We start from the raw sequence: 14,983 nt of genomic DNA, 5'->3' as shown, positions 1-14,983 counted from the left end.
GGCGGCGTCCGCGAGTTACGAGGGGCTCGTCGCGGCGCGTGCGCTTTTTTCGCCAAACATTTCAGCACGAGGCCGGAAAAGTAAAAATATGCCTTCCTCAGAGAACATAATTTAAATTGACTTTCATTTCACTTAACTTTAAAAGAAATTCTTTTTCAACTGCTAAAAATTCATTAACTAGAGTAGGCTAATTTAGGCATCAAAAGTAAAGCGAATTTGGTTTTTATTTCAAAAGCTTTCCTTAATAAAAATTGTGGTCTCTTACTTTACATTGTGCGCTTTCTAAAAGTGTTTAGAAAGTTTTGCGAATTTGAAAATCCCAATCATATCGCTACTTTTAAATTTTGCTTCTTATATAAAACAAATTTTCTTTCATTTTATTGACTTTATCTAATGTTTTGATAAAGCAGCTAATATACTTTCAAATAAAAAAACAGCAGAAAATTGTATTTAATTACCTCTCATGTTTTTATTGACTACAAATGATTCAAATATTTACAACATGGACTTCTCATATCTATTGTTCCTTTCCTCGATGACAATAATATTGTAATATTTATATTATATATATTACTCCCTAGCTATTTAAAGAAAAAAGAAGGCTCCACTCTTCAAAAATAGCATTTTAATTCATTCATTCAATTCTCGCCGATTTTGTAACATTTTTCGTACATAATTATTTTTGCGGTCCGAAAAAAATGCATTTGAGAAAAACCTCTTTTTGCTCGCAAGTATAGCCGATCAGTTTGGGCCCCTCGATAGACCATATTACTTCCTTAAAAGTGAATATGAGCTAGCTATAGTTAATGATACAGCAGTTCACAGCCTGAGCCAGTCCACTGAGGAGCCTTTTGTTTGCAGATAAACATTATTTTAACCGTTTTTTTTTCTCTCCGAGCACAACCGGAGGATTTTATTTTGTAAACATATATTATTTACTCTCCTAACTATTTTGTAACAACGCTTGCCCACAAACTGACCAATTTAATTATTTAAAAATTATCAACATAAAAAAAACATTTAAGGCAGAAAACTATAAACTAGTTCTTTTTTGAAAATGACCAGTTTGCGGCAAATTTCGATTAACCACTATTCAACAGCTACAAAAGTTTTGTTGTTGTTTGAAGGTGAGAAAACAATAGTGTCGTGATGGGGTACGAGTTCAGATGGCATGTTTTTTTCCCACAAAGGGAGGAGCAAGCGGGTCAAAGTGTTTAAAAGTGAGAGCTTCTGAATGATCAAAATTGACTTTGATGCACTCTCGAGTGAAAATGTATGAGTCAGGTGCAATCAACGTGCTCCTGGATAACAATAATTATTTGAGTTTGAAAACTTGTGAGTTCAAGTGCCACACTTCTTGTCGTAGATGAATGACATTATTCTGTAGTTTGACTACGACAACAATTCATTCAGGATCTAAAAAAGCATAATTGTTATTTATTTGATTTCTTCTTTTTCTTAATAAACTACCAGGTACCAATTTAATGTGAAATCCTCCCACGTGGCACCTAAAGGGAAAAAATAGAGTAAATTTTGCGGGCGAAAATTTAGACAGCTCTCATCGTAGAAGATTAAAATAGAACTTTCAATGAAATGGCACTAATAAATTGTTGAATGATTTCTAATTTCGATTTTCCAGCCGTTATAAAATTAGAATTCAAATCCTCCACAATTTAAATGAATTGAATTTAAATTTCCTGAATGCTTTTTGCAATCCTCTGCCAGTGCGTCTCTTACGAAAGTAAATATAATAATCGTGTTTCTCTTATTCAAAGCAGGCACTATTCCATTATGCAGGAGTGACGTTGGAATACTCGATTTGTCAGGTGGACCGACTGGACCGAGTCATCGGGCAGGTGTCAAATCCGTCGGGAAACGTGATTTTCTGTTTAAAAACGGGGCATGCCAATTGCAATGGGTTTTCTTTAATAATTTTCCGGAGAGCCAAGTGGGTGGAGAGAAATGAGCTTCTGCACCACCAAGCACCCTTGCCCGCTCAGTGGTTTGCTGAAAAACGGCTGCTGCAACTTTCCACACATTCTGAAACACGGAAAGGAATTTATTAGGCATTTTGCATTAAAATATACCAAAGTCATGTTTTATAAGCAGAGAAACTGATAAAGACATGGATAACTTTCTTCCTGAATGTCTTATATTGATCAAGTGAAATTAAAAAATTGTGCTTTTTATAAGAATTTTCTTAGGAAAAAATTTATTAAAAATAAAGAATTACATTTTAAATTTATAACAAATCAAACAATGACCAGGAATTTAACTTTAAATCTAAAATTTGATTGACTGAATTTTCCCCAAGCTTTGCTGATTAGCTTTGTTTAATACTTTTGCATCAATAATTCAATTTCCTATTAGTTTTTTCCATGAGCAGAAATTCCTTTGATTTAAGTTTGAAATTATTTCTTACCATGAAACTACGTGGCAATCGAACAGGGCAGCTACGAGCGCGGCATCTTGGTGGTCATGCCCTCAAGCAGGGCCGTGTTGTGCATGTCCCGGTGCGAGGAATGGTGGACAGCGTTGAACGCAAGCGCCGGCAGCGACGAGAGCGGCGCCACTGGCTGTGCTGCAGGGTGCGTCGGGATGATTCTCGGAGGCAAATCTCGCACCAGAGGAGGTGTTGGGGCCGCACCGTCCTCCTTGGTCGGACTGGTGGTGCTGACGACGTCTATGGACGGCAGCAGCGCCGTCGCCTCAACCCGCATGTTGCTGTTCATGCAGTACTTGAAGAATTCGTAGGTCGACCAACAGATCGCTGTCGACGGCATCTGGTACAACACACGCGCACGCAGACCCTTGAAGAATCCTCCAAGGCCGTTCAGTCGGTATATCTGCAAAAATATTTTTTTTTTAGCACAGTTGAAGTTAAAATTGAAATAAACATCCTAATCAGAAACTAAAGCTATTTAAATCTTATTAAAATCATTAAAATATTTGTAATTTTTTTTATTTAGTTTGCTCACTAATTAGTTTTTTAAAATGTAATGCCAGTATAAGAATTGCAAACTCACTAAAAAGCAAGCAAAATTATTTAAGTTAAATTAAAATATTTCTGCATGAATTCATATTGATTTCTTCGATTACTATTATTTCATTGCTTATTCCTCTTTGAAATGGTACCAGGGCTAATCTCTAATCTGTTTTTAGGTAGGAAAGTAATTGACTAAGAAGACAATTGTGCTTGTGTTTATTTGCCAAACTGCTGTTTAAACAAAGTAAACAAAAATCAACACTGGAGAAGACATAATAAATAATAATGACAATTGACAAATGACCTAATTTGATATGAATCGAGTCATCAAATAAAAAAGAAATTGAAAAACTGATAATAAGAGAAATCACAAATTAAAATTTGATAATTATTTGTGAATTTTGTTCTGTTTGCTTTATAAATTAATAAACAAATTAAAAAAAAAAGGAAATTTGAATTAATTTTTTAAAAATAATAAAGAGAAAAGGCAAAAATGGAAAACAACTAAAAAGGAAACGCTTTCATTAAAATTATAATTTTACCGTTCTGGCAGCAGCAACCAGGCCAGTGACGGCTGATTCCTGTGTGTTGAGCAGCGTCTTGCAGACGTCGAGGGGCGTGGTGGCTGCGGCGGCAATGGCGCCTGCCATGGCGCCGCTGACCATGTGAGCCTTTGGGTTGTAGTTGCCAGTCTTGTTGGTGTATTTCTGCATCAGCTCGTAGGTCATGAAGTGGATGCTCTGGAAGGGAACGTTCATCGTCAGCTGGGTCGTGTACGAACGGTAGAAAGCGCCCATGCCCTCTGCACGGTACACCCGCCGCACGCACTCCAAGGACGTCTTGTACGGACTACCGTACATCTGAAGCCGCTGCTTCACCACTGCAAACATTCATCAAGACATTTGTATAAATTTAAATTTCAAATTTATATAAGCAATTCTTTGCTTCTTATGAACTTTTTAACATTTTCAACAGTAAATTTTTTTAATTATTAGATAAAATAATTATAATTTAATTAAAATCTCATACAAAAAAATTCATAAAAATAAATTATTATTTAATTACTAATAATTAGAGTAATAAATTTAAATTTAGCATAAGAATCCAAGTTACTTTTGCAACGCTTCCAATTAAGTTGAAAATTATTTTCCCGTTGCTAGTCACTTTCTTTGTTTCTTTCTCTATGGCAATGATAGCTCATTGTGCGCCCTTCGCTTTGATAGATCTTGACATCACGTGCTTAGCACCCAATTGCCAGAGCATTTCAAATGGGCATTATTTATGAGTGAATCTAATTGGCATCAAATTTTCTCAGCTTTCTGACCGACGGAGAGACAGATCATGACAGAAGATATTGATTTCTGAAGTGACGTGCTTGTTTTCCACACACTGTACGTGAATAAGATTAATGCAAGTGAGATAAATAGCGCGTCATTTCGCGTGTGTGTGGGGGACCTTCCGAGATCGCCTTGAATCGACATTCAGCGAAATTCCTCTGACGAAGCCACTTCGTAACTTCTATTATTCCCAATAAGATACAGAATCAACAGTGACCTACTAATTAATACTTCAGCTTTATCAACTAATAATAAACTTTGTGAAATAATTATTAATTAAGTGAAATAATTAATTCAAATTATGTTAAAGATAAATAATAATAGAAAATTTAAATATGTAAACTAAAAAACTAAATTTTAATAGATTCTTTACAAATTATGCAAAAAAATCACCTAATTTAGCAAAAAAAAAATTTAAAAAATATAAATGATAAATTTAAATAATTTAAATTAATTAAGTATATCTTTTGGCAATCTAGTGTCATTCTCAAGAGGGGGAAATAATAATTAAAAATTAATTCAGAATTTTAAGGAGATATTCATGGAGAAATTTAAGTTAATTTCTTTAAAAATTTACAAATAAGTGGTAAATGACAAATATAATTGCTCATTTCATTGATTCAAATTATCTTTCATTTTTTAAGATAAGAAATCGTTCGTACCTTCCGCTGGATTCATGACGCCATCGTGCAAAAGAGCCGCTAAAGCACCAGCAACGCCTGCAAATGTCGTAATTGATTGTTATTATTAATGATCACATTTTTAGCCTGCAATTCTTATCTCACCTGGGGCAAAGTCGGACGCGCTAGGAACTAACCGGCACAGTTTGTCTTTTGAGTATTCATAGCACGAGAAATAGAGTGCGTGTGCGGGGCCAGCCCCGACAACGAGCGCGCTCATCCCTCTGCATGGCCTCAAGATGCCCTCCTGGCGCACCATTTGCGACAAAGTGTCGTAGATGCCTCGATTCGCGGGACTTCCAAAATTGTTTAAACTCTGCATCCTCGTCTGCAAAATAAAAATTTTATTTATTTTTTTAAATAAAACCAAATAGAAAAATAGATCAAATACGGGAAGTTCTAAAATTTCAGAAAAAAAAATTGAAACAGAATCATATTCTAATAATTTTTCTTAAAAAAATGCCTATTTCTTGAAAAAGAGTTGATTTTACGATTTTTTTTTTTTAACATTTGCAACAAAATTTTCAATTAAAAAATCCCTAGATCATTCTAATTGCGTTCTTATCAGGTTAGATTACGCTAGTCAAAGTAAACGTCCTTACTTTGCAACAACATTGTAACCCGGTACACGCACTTGTTTATCAACTCCGTGATGATAAAATGAAAAAGAGACGAAAGTTCTCTGATAACAAATACAGCTTCGAGAGCAGAAATTTTTACCGAGTCATGACGAACTTGCTGAAATTAATCTTGCGAGATGTGTCAAAATCTGCTACATGCAAAAATAATCATTTCTCAAGAGATTTGAACATAACTAATATTTTATCACGTAAAATAAATTAAAAAAATTATTTTTGAGGTCGTTGTATAAAATTAGAGAACTTTGGAAAAATTAAAAAAAAAAAAATAATAATTGAGTATTAACAAAGATATTAAATTTCAATGTTGTTTTACCTATAAAATGTATAATAATTATAGAATAACAAGCATTTAACTCGCTGAAGGTTATATAATAGGGTTAATCGATTAAAAACTGAGAGAAAACAGGCAAATAATAAATAACAATAAAATTCCAAAGATTTTGGCACAAAATATTTTGAAACTTCTACTTGACTGCCGCATGTTTACGGGTCTTCAACTTTAAAACCGCCCATTTGTGCCCTTGAAACCTGGTCCGGTTTTCCAGAAAATTACCCTCGACAGCTGTCTGAAAGTGACCGGAAGTAAAATTCCTTTTGCCTGCTTCGGCAAAGGGTAGAATGTCCGAAGACACGCACCTTGACCGAGTCGAGAGGGTACATGACGCAGTGCTCCATGATTCCAGCGATCGCTCCTGCACTCATGTTGGACACCACATTGTTCGTTGGCAGTTTTTCATAATCGTCGGGATTCATGTCGACGTCGGCCCGTCGGCCAGCGACAACTGCACCCTCGGACCGTGCGCTTGCGGCGGCAATTTTTGACGCCGATTTGGCGGCCGAAGGCGGCTCCTGTGTCTGCAAATTAACTAGGACAAGAGAGCAAGTGAAACTCCTGTCCCTCTGATCACCATGGCCGAGAGTTAAGGGGGCGTGGTGCGTTTCGCGAGACCTTCCGATCGTCAATTGTTTTTGCACTCGGCGGACGCAAAAGGACGCAGGGCGCCAAACAGATTTTAATGTCAATAATATTTCCGCGTCTAGTCTCCCACCTGCAAAATTAAAAATTAAAGCACTTAGAATTCATCCAGCTAAACTCGCAACTAACATAAACGATTTCAAATCGCTGCAAACCTTTACTTGATCGGAAAGAAGTCGAGTGCGGCTGCGGCGATCGATGTTAAATAAGGGGGCGTGGCCATAGGGGGCGCGGCAAAGTGGGCTCAACAAAAAATTATTTTGAATTTTTTAATTCTTAATAAATTGTTTATGTCTCGTGACTTTTGTGGTCTGAAAAGCTGTATTTGAATTCCGGAAATATTGAGCTTTGATTTTCCCTCTTTTTGTGATCATCATGGTGTCTGGTGAACGCTGTGGCTATAATATTATTGGTTTGTACTTACATAACATAAAATTGAGAATTTTTACTATTATGCAAATTATTCCATGCAAATCATTGAACTAATTTTTTCTTTTCCACAGAGAAGGACTGCAACGGGGACGTTTTATGTACATGGACGTACCCTTCCTCCACAAATCAGCAGCGTGAACTGGCCTTGAGGAAATGCAGATTTGAAGGACCGGACACAATATTTTTGTATGGACGATGTGGAACTTTGTGGTACTACATTTTCACAAACGAATCACCAGACATAGCCAAACTACCCAAAGTAAAATATAATAAATACCAAGCAATTTACATTTTAAAATCAAAATTTATAAATGACCAAGGTTCGGCAATTTGCGATTTGCGTATGGTCTTCTGAATTCAATCCAGAAATGTATGAAGCACTTTCAAAAGTTATGGCTAATAAATACAACAGAACTGGTATGTAATTATATGAATATATTTGCATACATCAAAATTAACATTTGTATACATTTTTAGGCAATAATGTTCTTGTTCTGGAGCTTTATCTTGCCGCCACAACCATCGGAGAAATACAAGACTCTGATTTTTCATTCTCAAGCAAAGATTTCCCTCAGTCCATGATAAGTCAGGGGTCTACAAACATTAAAGGTTTAATTAGAAAAACATTTTTTTTTATTTTGATAATTATTTTGAAAACATCATTATTTCTATTTTAGAAATAATCTCAAATTTTGGCCTCGAGACGATTTTAATCTACACAGCCGTTCTGCTGAAGAAAAGAATTATTGTCTATCATCATGACATGGCCACACTTCTCAAAGTGAGTTTTCTTATTGAATGGAGTTTTTGATTAATTTTGCTTTAATTTTAGACTGTCAGATCACTGCCAGCTTTAGTGAGCCATCGCGGTCTCTATAGCAACATTTTTCCTTGCGTTGATCTTCAGAAAGATGAAATTTTCAGTCTGAAGGTAATTTGTTCCTTAATATGTGTGTTCATAAATTAAAATTTAATTTGTTTTGATTTGTTTTTTATTATAGAGCTGTGCTAATTTTGTAGCCGGATGCAGAGATGCCAACGTTGCTTCGTCTGATTTATTTGATGTTTTCGTTCATCTTCCAGCAACAGAAATTTCAATCGCTCCCAGTGCTCGGGGTGTGAATTTTTTTTAATTTCTATTACTTTGGATATTAATGAAAATCTTATTTCAGAGAGTATGTCCATGACCAGGGCCCACAAAGAAATTGCCTTTTACCTCGTCCAGCTTTCTCAAAATGAAAATTTGAGCGAGCGCCAAGTTGTGACTGCAATTTCCACCAAAACCAATGATCTTCTTGAGCAACTGAGGTTTTTAAGAAATTTTAAAATCTTAAATAGATCTTTCACTCACTTAATTTTTCTAGAACACTCGCAACAACTAAAACATCTGACGGAAAGTCCATGGTTACACTAGATTCTTTAAGAGCAAAGAATTTGCCTCACGGGATGGAAAACTTCTTGTTCAACTTGGCCATTGCTGAGGACATTATGATGGTTTAAATTTCAAACAAATTTGTTTAATCTCATACTTTCAATTTTAAATATTTGTGATTCTTATAAGTAGTTAAGTTTCAATTTATTTTTTTAAATTATATAGATTTGTTAATAATGATCCGTCGGCTATTATAGATGTATTATTTTCCTAGGAAAGTAATTTACGTAAATGACTTAATGTTGTAATGTGCATTCCATTCCATTCAACTTAAATTTTCTTATAAATTTTTATCGCAGTTTTGATAATTAAAGGAACCAAAGTATAGAAAATTTTGGTAAATAAGTCAAAACTTATGTAAATATTACATAATTTAATGTATTCAATTTATTATAAACTTGTTGGTATTTCTGCCCATTAAAATTGCCAAAGTCATATATTTATTTTATGAGCAAATCTTTTCAGGATCACATAGGTCCCCCAAAGTTAAAGGTAACGATCTGAAAATTTCGCAGGTTATTCAGCACGGTTTGAAAGGAAGCTCATTAAAAATTTACCTAAAAATTTTGAAAATTGCGGGTTTTACGGGGCATTTTGAAAAATCCAAAAAACGTAAATATCTCGGCTTCCTGTGGTCCCACAGCAAAATTCTGGATATATTTAAAATTGTTTCGTAGACCTCTACAGCTTTGCTTTTGCTTTCAAATTTTTAGGTCAAAGTTCAAGGTCACTAATTTTGAATCAAAATTTTCAAACTCAAATTTGAAACCCGGCCACACGTCAAAATAAAATTTCAAGATAGCCAATCGATTCCCCGTTAAATTTTACGTAATATATGTAAAAATTGCGATGTGGGTATTTTTCGTTAAATTTAAAATTAGATAACACTATTAAAAAACGTTGTTTTTTGCTCCTCGGGATGAAGGGCCATCACCAAAAACGTAATTTCTTCGATTTGCATTGGTTTTAGACAATATTTGATAATGACAAAAAATGTTCCCTGTAGTATGGCAATTCGGAAAACGTGCATAATGATGACCTTTGGTGACCTTGGGTCAAAGGTCACCGTGACCTTTGACCTAGGGTAACCTGACTATAATGTGTGACACGTAATTAGAAAGGTCTTGTCAAGAGAAATATTTTGGACACCAAGTTTTTCTTTCTAGCGTACTTAGAAATAAATAAAATTTGATTTATAATTAAATAATGCTCGATTTCCTTGGATATCTGCTGGAAAATGAAGGTTTTCTCTTTTTAATCAACTTCCTGTAAAGCTAGAAACAAAAACCTGGTGTCCAAAATATTGCTCTTGACAAGACCTTTCTAATTACGTGTCACACATTATAGTCAGGTTACCCTAGGTCAAAGGTCACGGTGACCTTTGACCCAAGGTCACCAAAGGTCATCATTATGCACGTTTTCCGAATTGCCATACTACAGGGAACATTTTTTGTCATTATCAAATATTGTCTAAAACCAATGCAAATCGAAGAAATTACGTTTTTGGTGATGGCCCTTCATCCCGAGGAGCAAAAAACAACGTTTTTTAATAGTGTTATCTAATTTTAAATTTAACGAAAAATACCCACATCGCAATTTTTACATATATTACGTAAAATTTAACGGGGAATCGATTGGCTATCTTGAAATTTTATTTTGACGTGTGGCCGGGTTTCAAATTTGAGTTTGAAAATTTTGATTCAAAATTAGTGACCTTGAACTTTGACCTAAAAATTTGAAAGCAAAAGCAAAGCTGTAGAGGTCTACGAAACAATTTTAAATATATCCAGAATTTTGCTGTGGGACCACAGGAAGCCGAGATATTTACGTTTTTTGGATTTTTCAAAATGCCCCGTAAAACCCGCAATTTTCAAAATTTTTAGGTAAATTTTTAATGAGCTTCCTTTCAAACCGTGCTGAATAACCTGCGAAAATTTCAGATCGTTACCTTTAACTTTGGGGGACCTATGTGATCCTGAAAAGATTTGCTCTTATTATTTTTTTTTACAATGGTTTGTTCCACGGAAGGTGGCGAATGAGCACAAAACCGGCCTTTTCCTCATTACCGCCAGATGGCAGCTCAGTACGGTTGGCAGTTGTGATCTTTTTCCAGCCGCCGCCATTTTTGCCCGTAGTGTTTTCCCATCCCGACTTTTTCCGTTTTCCACATGCTGTAGTCTTCCCACCCGTCCGAAAGTGTCCCATCATCATCAATTCGAACGTTTCAAACCTCTAGGAGCATTGCCACTCCCCTGCGTCTCTCCGTTGTGCAGAGGCGTCGTTTTGATTTGAGGGGTGCGGCGGGTTGCTTCGGCGTGGCTCGAGATCAACAAGTAGCCGACGGACAAATTAACTCTAAAGACACTCTCAGAGGTGTCCCGATTTGCTGAGAAAGTGGACCAGCACCGCGCATCTTAAGAATGGGGTGCGCCGTGAGCTCCGAGGGTGACAAAGCGGCCGTCGAGAGGTCGCGGAAAATCGACAAAGATCTCCGAGCGGATGGCGAGAGGGCCGCTAGGGAGGTCAAACTTCTGCTTCTTGGTAAACAAAAATTTTAAAACTCTTTTGACTCTGCATGAGTCACAACAATATTATCAAATAGATTATTAATTCTCAAGTTTCCTTCTTACTTTATTGATTATTTTGAGCAATGTACATAAATTCGGATCCACAGGTGCCGGAGAGTCTGGCAAGAGTACAATTGTCAAACAGATGAAAATTATACACGAGACCGGCTATTCAAAAGACGAATGCGAGCAGTACAGGCCTGTCGTCTACAGCAACACAATCCAGAGCTTAATGGCCATCATCAGAGCTATGGGTCAACTGAGAATTGAATTCGCTGACCCCAGCAGAACGGTTCGTTTACTTGAAATATAACAATCTTGACTTAATTTAAATTATTTCAAACAATTACAAATTATCCATTTCTTGATACAAGTTTTTATTAAGTTTTTTGCAAACAGGACAGTGCTCGGCAATTCTTCACCCTGGCCAGTGCAGCAGAAGAGGGAGAGTTGACGCCCGAGTTGGCAATGCTCATGAAACGGCTCTGGCAGGACGAAGGGCTGCAAGTGTGCTTTGCCAGGTCACGTGAATATCAGCTCAACGACTCAGCTGCGTACTACCTGAACGCCTTGGACAGAATCTCGCAACCTTCGTACATTCCCACGCAGCAGGACGTTCTCAGGACCAGAGTTAAAACCACTGGCATTGTTGAAACTCACTTTAGTTTCAAGGGATTAAACTTTAAGTGAGATTAGACTTCTAGATTTTCTGAACAGCATAATTAACAAAATTTTTGCAGAATGTTTGACGTTGGTGGTCAAAGATCTGAGCGGAAAAAGTGGATCCATTGCTTTGAAGGAGTGACGGCTATCATTTTCTGTGTGGCATTGTCAGGTAAATTAATCCACCCTCTTGAAGTTGATTGATTCTAATGCAGTTAAATTTTATAACAAATTATAAAACTTTAATTATATTTTCAGGGTATGATCTGGTCTTGGCTGAGGACGAGGAGATGAACAGAATGATTGAGTCTATGAAGCTATTTGACTCAATTTGTAATAGCAAGTGGTTCGTCGAAACCTCGATCATCCTTTTCTTGAACAAAAAGGACTTGTTTGAAGATAAAATCACCAAGTCGCCTTTGACCATCTGCTTCCCCGAGTACACAGGTAAGAAAATGTCAGCCATTTTTTGAAGTTCAAATTATTTATGCAAAAATTTAGGATCAAACACCTTCGAGGAGGCGGCAGCCTACATTCAAATGAAATTCGAAAACCTTAACAAGAAGAAAGGTTTCAAGGAAATCTACACCCACTTCACCTGCGCCACAGACACAAACAACATCCAATTTGTTTTTGATGCAGTCACAGACGTGATCATCAAGAACAACCTCAAAGACTGTGGCCTCTTCTAACTCTAATATTGTGCCTTCGTGTATGCCAACAATTTTGTGCCCAAGCTGAGCACATTGCCTAGCCATGTGAAAGCCAATTCATTGCTCCCAAGCAGTATTTTTCTGGTATTCCCAGATTCAGATGCAATTTTCTATGTAAATATTTATATGTATGTCATGATGGATCTGCTTTTTCTAACTTGCTATAACAAAAAATGTGCAAATCGGGATGGGTATTTTTCCTGCCTCTATTCTCTAAATGAAATGAGATCTTCCTATTCCTAATTATGAAACAGTTCTCGCAAGAGGCGGAGCACAAATTTTCTTATCTTATTGTGAATCTCTTGAAGCATTCCTAAATTATGCATTTATTTCTATGATCTAGTTTATTAATTTTTCATTATATCACCAAGTGTGCCTTATTTAATTTAATTAAAATGGGCGAAATGTTTCACTTGATGTTTGCCAAAATCTTGCTGCAACGCGTAAATTAATGAAAGGGTGCCAATTTTTCTCTCTATTTACAATGAAAGTATTTCTCAGATCTATTTGTATATCTATCTGCCAATTTTAATATGGATTATTCAATGAAAAGTGTCAAATATTTTATAAGTGTGAATAAATTCTTGTTCAGTTTATTTGAATTGATCATTTACATTTTTCACCACCGTACATCAATATTTTTTGATACAGGACCTTTAATTGCAATTCTGACTAGGAAGCAAGAAAAATTATTTAGACAGGCAATTAAATTAAAACTAGAACAAACATCGTCTTGCTACTTGTTGAGAAAAATCTATTAATATGAAGTGCTTACCAGTCTGTTTTTGGATAATGTGAGATAGCAAATAGCTTAATTTAAATGCTTGGAAGCTTTAACTACTATTTGACCACTTGAAAATTTAATTCTAGAAATGCTTGCTGGGAATAGGTTTGCAAAATCATCAGTCTGTGTGGCATATTTAAAAAATTAATCAGCTCTCATGTCAAACCACCTCTCCCGCAAAACATTGACAAAGATCTTCTTGATCGAGTGCTTGAACTCCTCATACCAACGGACAGCACCCTTTCGCCGATTGATTTTCTCCTCCTTGCTCAAGAGAGTTTCACTCTCTAGAACTTCCTCCAGCTGACTCCAATCCTGCAAAAATTTTGAGTGAAAAATTATGATTTGGTTTCTGTGTTGCTTACTTTTAGGTAAAGCATCGGCGCATTCATTTTCTTGAGCAATCTCAGTGGCGAGGCTGCACTGGAGGCGTCACAGCCCCCTGGTGTCATGATATCCTCCACTACAGGAATACTGCCAAGTGACAGAGCCTCGTAAATTCGGTAGCACTCTGTATTGAAGCCAACAGGACTCAGGGTCAAGTCTGACTGGAGAAGAGTGTCCAGATACAACTGGCGGGACTGCTCGCTTTCAAGGGGTTGCCACCTTTATTGAATATGTTTAGTATTTTTTTTTCTTTTTATGTAATTAATATTTTTTACTTGTCTCGTCCTGACATAAAACATTCCTTTTGCAGTCTACTTGAGCTATTTATAATTTTGCTGAGGCGTTCTCTTGAAGAATTTGCATAAACTGTTCCCAGAAAGTTGCAAGTGAACTCTCTGGGGTACGTCAAATCCAAACTGGCCGGGTTGATATTTGGAAATCCTCGGTAGCTACAAAATAAATAATGTTATATTGTAAAAATTATCAATAGTTCAACTTAATAAAATATAATTGAATATAAGATTAGGTGCTTACACAGATACGCCAAGAGGCCATTGGTAAAAACTTTCACCGTCGACAAGAGGCGAGTCGTAAGTGACAAAAACAAAGTCGATTGATCCACCGTTCTTCTTCAAATAGGGCAGAATCCATTCGTTGTTGCATTTTTCGTCTCCAAGCAGAATCACGGCCAGAGTCCGCAAATCTTCGTAGGCTGGCATTGAGTCAAGCCAAACTCTAGCTTGCTCAATCTAGAGAATTTTATAATTTTATAATGCAATTCTAGAATTTTATTTGGAAAAAAAAAATACTTTGTCTTCAGATCTCCCATTGAGTATTATAACCAGATGTGTGACATTTTTAGGGGCGGACGCTGGAACCAAACCCGGACCAGATTTGAAGGAGAAATTTATGTCCTTGTAGGTGAGCTGGGCCGAGTTCATGAGAGGTCCATTCGGAGTAGGAGAGGGCCCATTTAGAATGTGGCCCCATAGGTAATCTCCTATTGAAGCTTTGCTCCAGATTTCGACTAGGAAAGGTCCGTTCCGACGACTCACTAAAATATTCAGAAAAATTTAAATGCATTCCAAAATTGTTTAATTACTGATCCTATTATACCATGGGCAACAATGTTGTTTGAGTTTGAAAGTCGGTAAAGTTTTTGAGTTGCAATAACGATGCACAGCAAGTAGAGAGCGGAGAGAACAATTACGAGCCGCCTGCACGTGCAAAGGGCCCTCATGATGACCTCAAAGGCCAGGCTTCCTCTTCAGGTCATCGGAATAACCTGCAATTCTGATCGCTGTTTTGTAAAAACAACGCGAGAAAATTGATAGAAGTGGGCGTAGCGTCTTTTCAGAACGCCTGCAAAACGCAAGTTAGGCAAC

At 36.5% G+C, this 14,983-nt stretch overlaps 4 protein-coding genes across 4 annotated transcripts; 2 read left to right on the top strand and 2 right to left on the bottom strand.

Annotated features, from left to right (window-relative positions):
• Positions 1 to 444: 444 nt before the first annotated feature.
• Positions 445 to 6,648, bottom strand: LOC132204356 (mitoferrin-1). The gene is made up of 6 exons (XM_059632824.1): positions 6,281 to 6,648; positions 5,109 to 5,331; positions 4,986 to 5,042; positions 3,529 to 3,866; positions 2,423 to 2,846; positions 445 to 2,040 (listed from the first exon to the last, which is right to left on the bottom strand). Exons 1-5 carry the CDS (start codon positions 6,395 to 6,397, stop codon positions 2,454 to 2,456), a joined length of 1,128 nt encoding a protein of 375 aa, XP_059488807.1. The 5' UTR covers positions 6,398 to 6,648; the 3' UTR covers positions 445 to 2,040; positions 2,423 to 2,453.
• Positions 6,610 to 8,897, top strand: LOC132204358 (DENN domain-containing protein 10-like). The gene is made up of 9 exons (XM_059632825.1): positions 6,610 to 7,032; positions 7,124 to 7,311; positions 7,373 to 7,469; positions 7,530 to 7,661; positions 7,730 to 7,833; positions 7,885 to 7,983; positions 8,054 to 8,168; positions 8,225 to 8,360; positions 8,417 to 8,897. Exons 1-9 carry the CDS (start codon positions 6,996 to 6,998, stop codon positions 8,550 to 8,552), a joined length of 1,044 nt encoding a protein of 347 aa, XP_059488808.1. The 5' UTR covers positions 6,610 to 6,995; the 3' UTR covers positions 8,553 to 8,897.
• A 1,670-nt stretch (positions 8,898 to 10,567) lies between these two features.
• Positions 10,568 to 13,023, top strand: LOC132204320 (guanine nucleotide-binding protein G(i) subunit alpha). The gene is made up of 6 exons (XM_059632772.1): positions 10,568 to 11,025; positions 11,159 to 11,343; positions 11,451 to 11,737; positions 11,792 to 11,886; positions 11,973 to 12,161; positions 12,216 to 13,023. The coding sequence occupies exons 1-6, from the start codon at positions 10,905 to 10,907 to the stop codon at positions 12,404 to 12,406; spliced, it is 1,068 nt and encodes a 355-aa protein (XP_059488755.1). The 5' UTR covers positions 10,568 to 10,904; the 3' UTR covers positions 12,407 to 13,023.
• Positions 13,024 to 13,036: 13 nt separating this feature from the next.
• LOC132204319 (ribitol-5-phosphate xylosyltransferase 1-like) lies at positions 13,037 to 14,971 on the bottom strand. Its single transcript, XM_059632771.1, has 6 exons — positions 14,715 to 14,971; positions 14,408 to 14,652; positions 14,133 to 14,347; positions 13,874 to 14,047; positions 13,577 to 13,817; positions 13,037 to 13,526 (listed from the first exon to the last, which is right to left on the bottom strand). The coding sequence occupies exons 1-6, from the start codon at positions 14,836 to 14,838 to the stop codon at positions 13,356 to 13,358; spliced, it is 1,170 nt and encodes a 389-aa protein (XP_059488754.1). The 5' UTR covers positions 14,839 to 14,971; the 3' UTR covers positions 13,037 to 13,355.
• Between the last annotated feature and the right edge of the window lie 12 nt (positions 14,972 to 14,983).

This window comes from Neocloeon triangulifer, unplaced genomic scaffold (assembly GCF_031216515.1).
Source record: "Neocloeon triangulifer isolate White Clay Creek 2 clone unplaced genomic scaffold, ASM3121651v1 ptg000022l, whole genome shotgun sequence".
In the NCBI taxonomy this organism is placed as follows: domain Eukaryota; kingdom Metazoa; phylum Arthropoda; class Insecta; order Ephemeroptera; family Baetidae; genus Neocloeon; species Neocloeon triangulifer.
The sequence above is the reverse complement of the archived record's forward strand: the minus strand, read 5'-3'. Positions and strand labels throughout refer to the sequence as shown.

What these genes read in the sequence shown, in the direction of transcription:
- LOC132204319 (XM_059632771.1), bottom strand. Translation starts at nt 14,838, where the DNA reads ATGAGGGCCCTTTGCACGTGCAGGCGGCTCGTAATTGTTCTCTCCGCT. An exon ending in AAACAACATTGTTGCCCATG is followed by an intron (nt 14,653 to 14,714) that starts GTATAATAGGAT and finishes TGAATATTTTAG; the next exon opens with TGAGTCGTCGGAACGGACCT. An exon ending in ATGGGAGATCTGAAGACAAA is followed by an intron (nt 14,348 to 14,407) that starts GTATTTTTTTTT and finishes AAAATTCTCTAG; the next exon opens with ATTGAGCAAGCTAGAGTTTG.
- LOC132204356 (XM_059632824.1), bottom strand. Translation starts at nt 6,397, where the DNA reads ATGAATCCCGACGATTATGAAAAACTGCCAACGAACAATGTGGTGTCC. An exon ending in CGCGTCCGACTTTGCCCCAG is followed by an intron (nt 5,043 to 5,108) that starts GTGAGATAAGAA and finishes CGACATTTGCAG; the next exon opens with GCGTTGCTGGTGCTTTAGCG. An exon ending in CGTCATGAATCCAGCGGAAG is followed by an intron (nt 3,867 to 4,985) that starts GTACGAACGATT and finishes GAATGTTTGCAG; the next exon opens with TGGTGAAGCAGCGGCTTCAG.
- LOC132204358 (XM_059632825.1), top strand. Translation starts at nt 6,996, where the DNA reads ATGGTGTCTGGTGAACGCTGTGGCTATAATATTATTG. An exon ending in TAATAAATACAACAGAACTG is followed by an intron (nt 7,470 to 7,529) that starts GTATGTAATTAT and finishes ATACATTTTTAG; the next exon opens with GCAATAATGTTCTTGTTCTG. An exon ending in ACATGGCCACACTTCTCAAA is followed by an intron (nt 7,834 to 7,884) that starts GTGAGTTTTCTT and finishes CTTTAATTTTAG; the next exon opens with ACTGTCAGATCACTGCCAGC.
- LOC132204320 (XM_059632772.1), top strand. Translation starts at nt 10,905, where the DNA reads ATGGGGTGCGCCGTGAGCTCCGAGGGTGACAAAGCGGCCGTCGAGAGG. An exon ending in TTCAAGGGATTAAACTTTAA is followed by an intron (nt 11,738 to 11,791) that starts GTGAGATTAGAC and finishes AAATTTTTGCAG; the next exon opens with AATGTTTGACGTTGGTGGTC. An exon ending in CTGCTTCCCCGAGTACACAG is followed by an intron (nt 12,162 to 12,215) that starts GTAAGAAAATGT and finishes GCAAAAATTTAG; the next exon opens with GATCAAACACCTTCGAGGAG.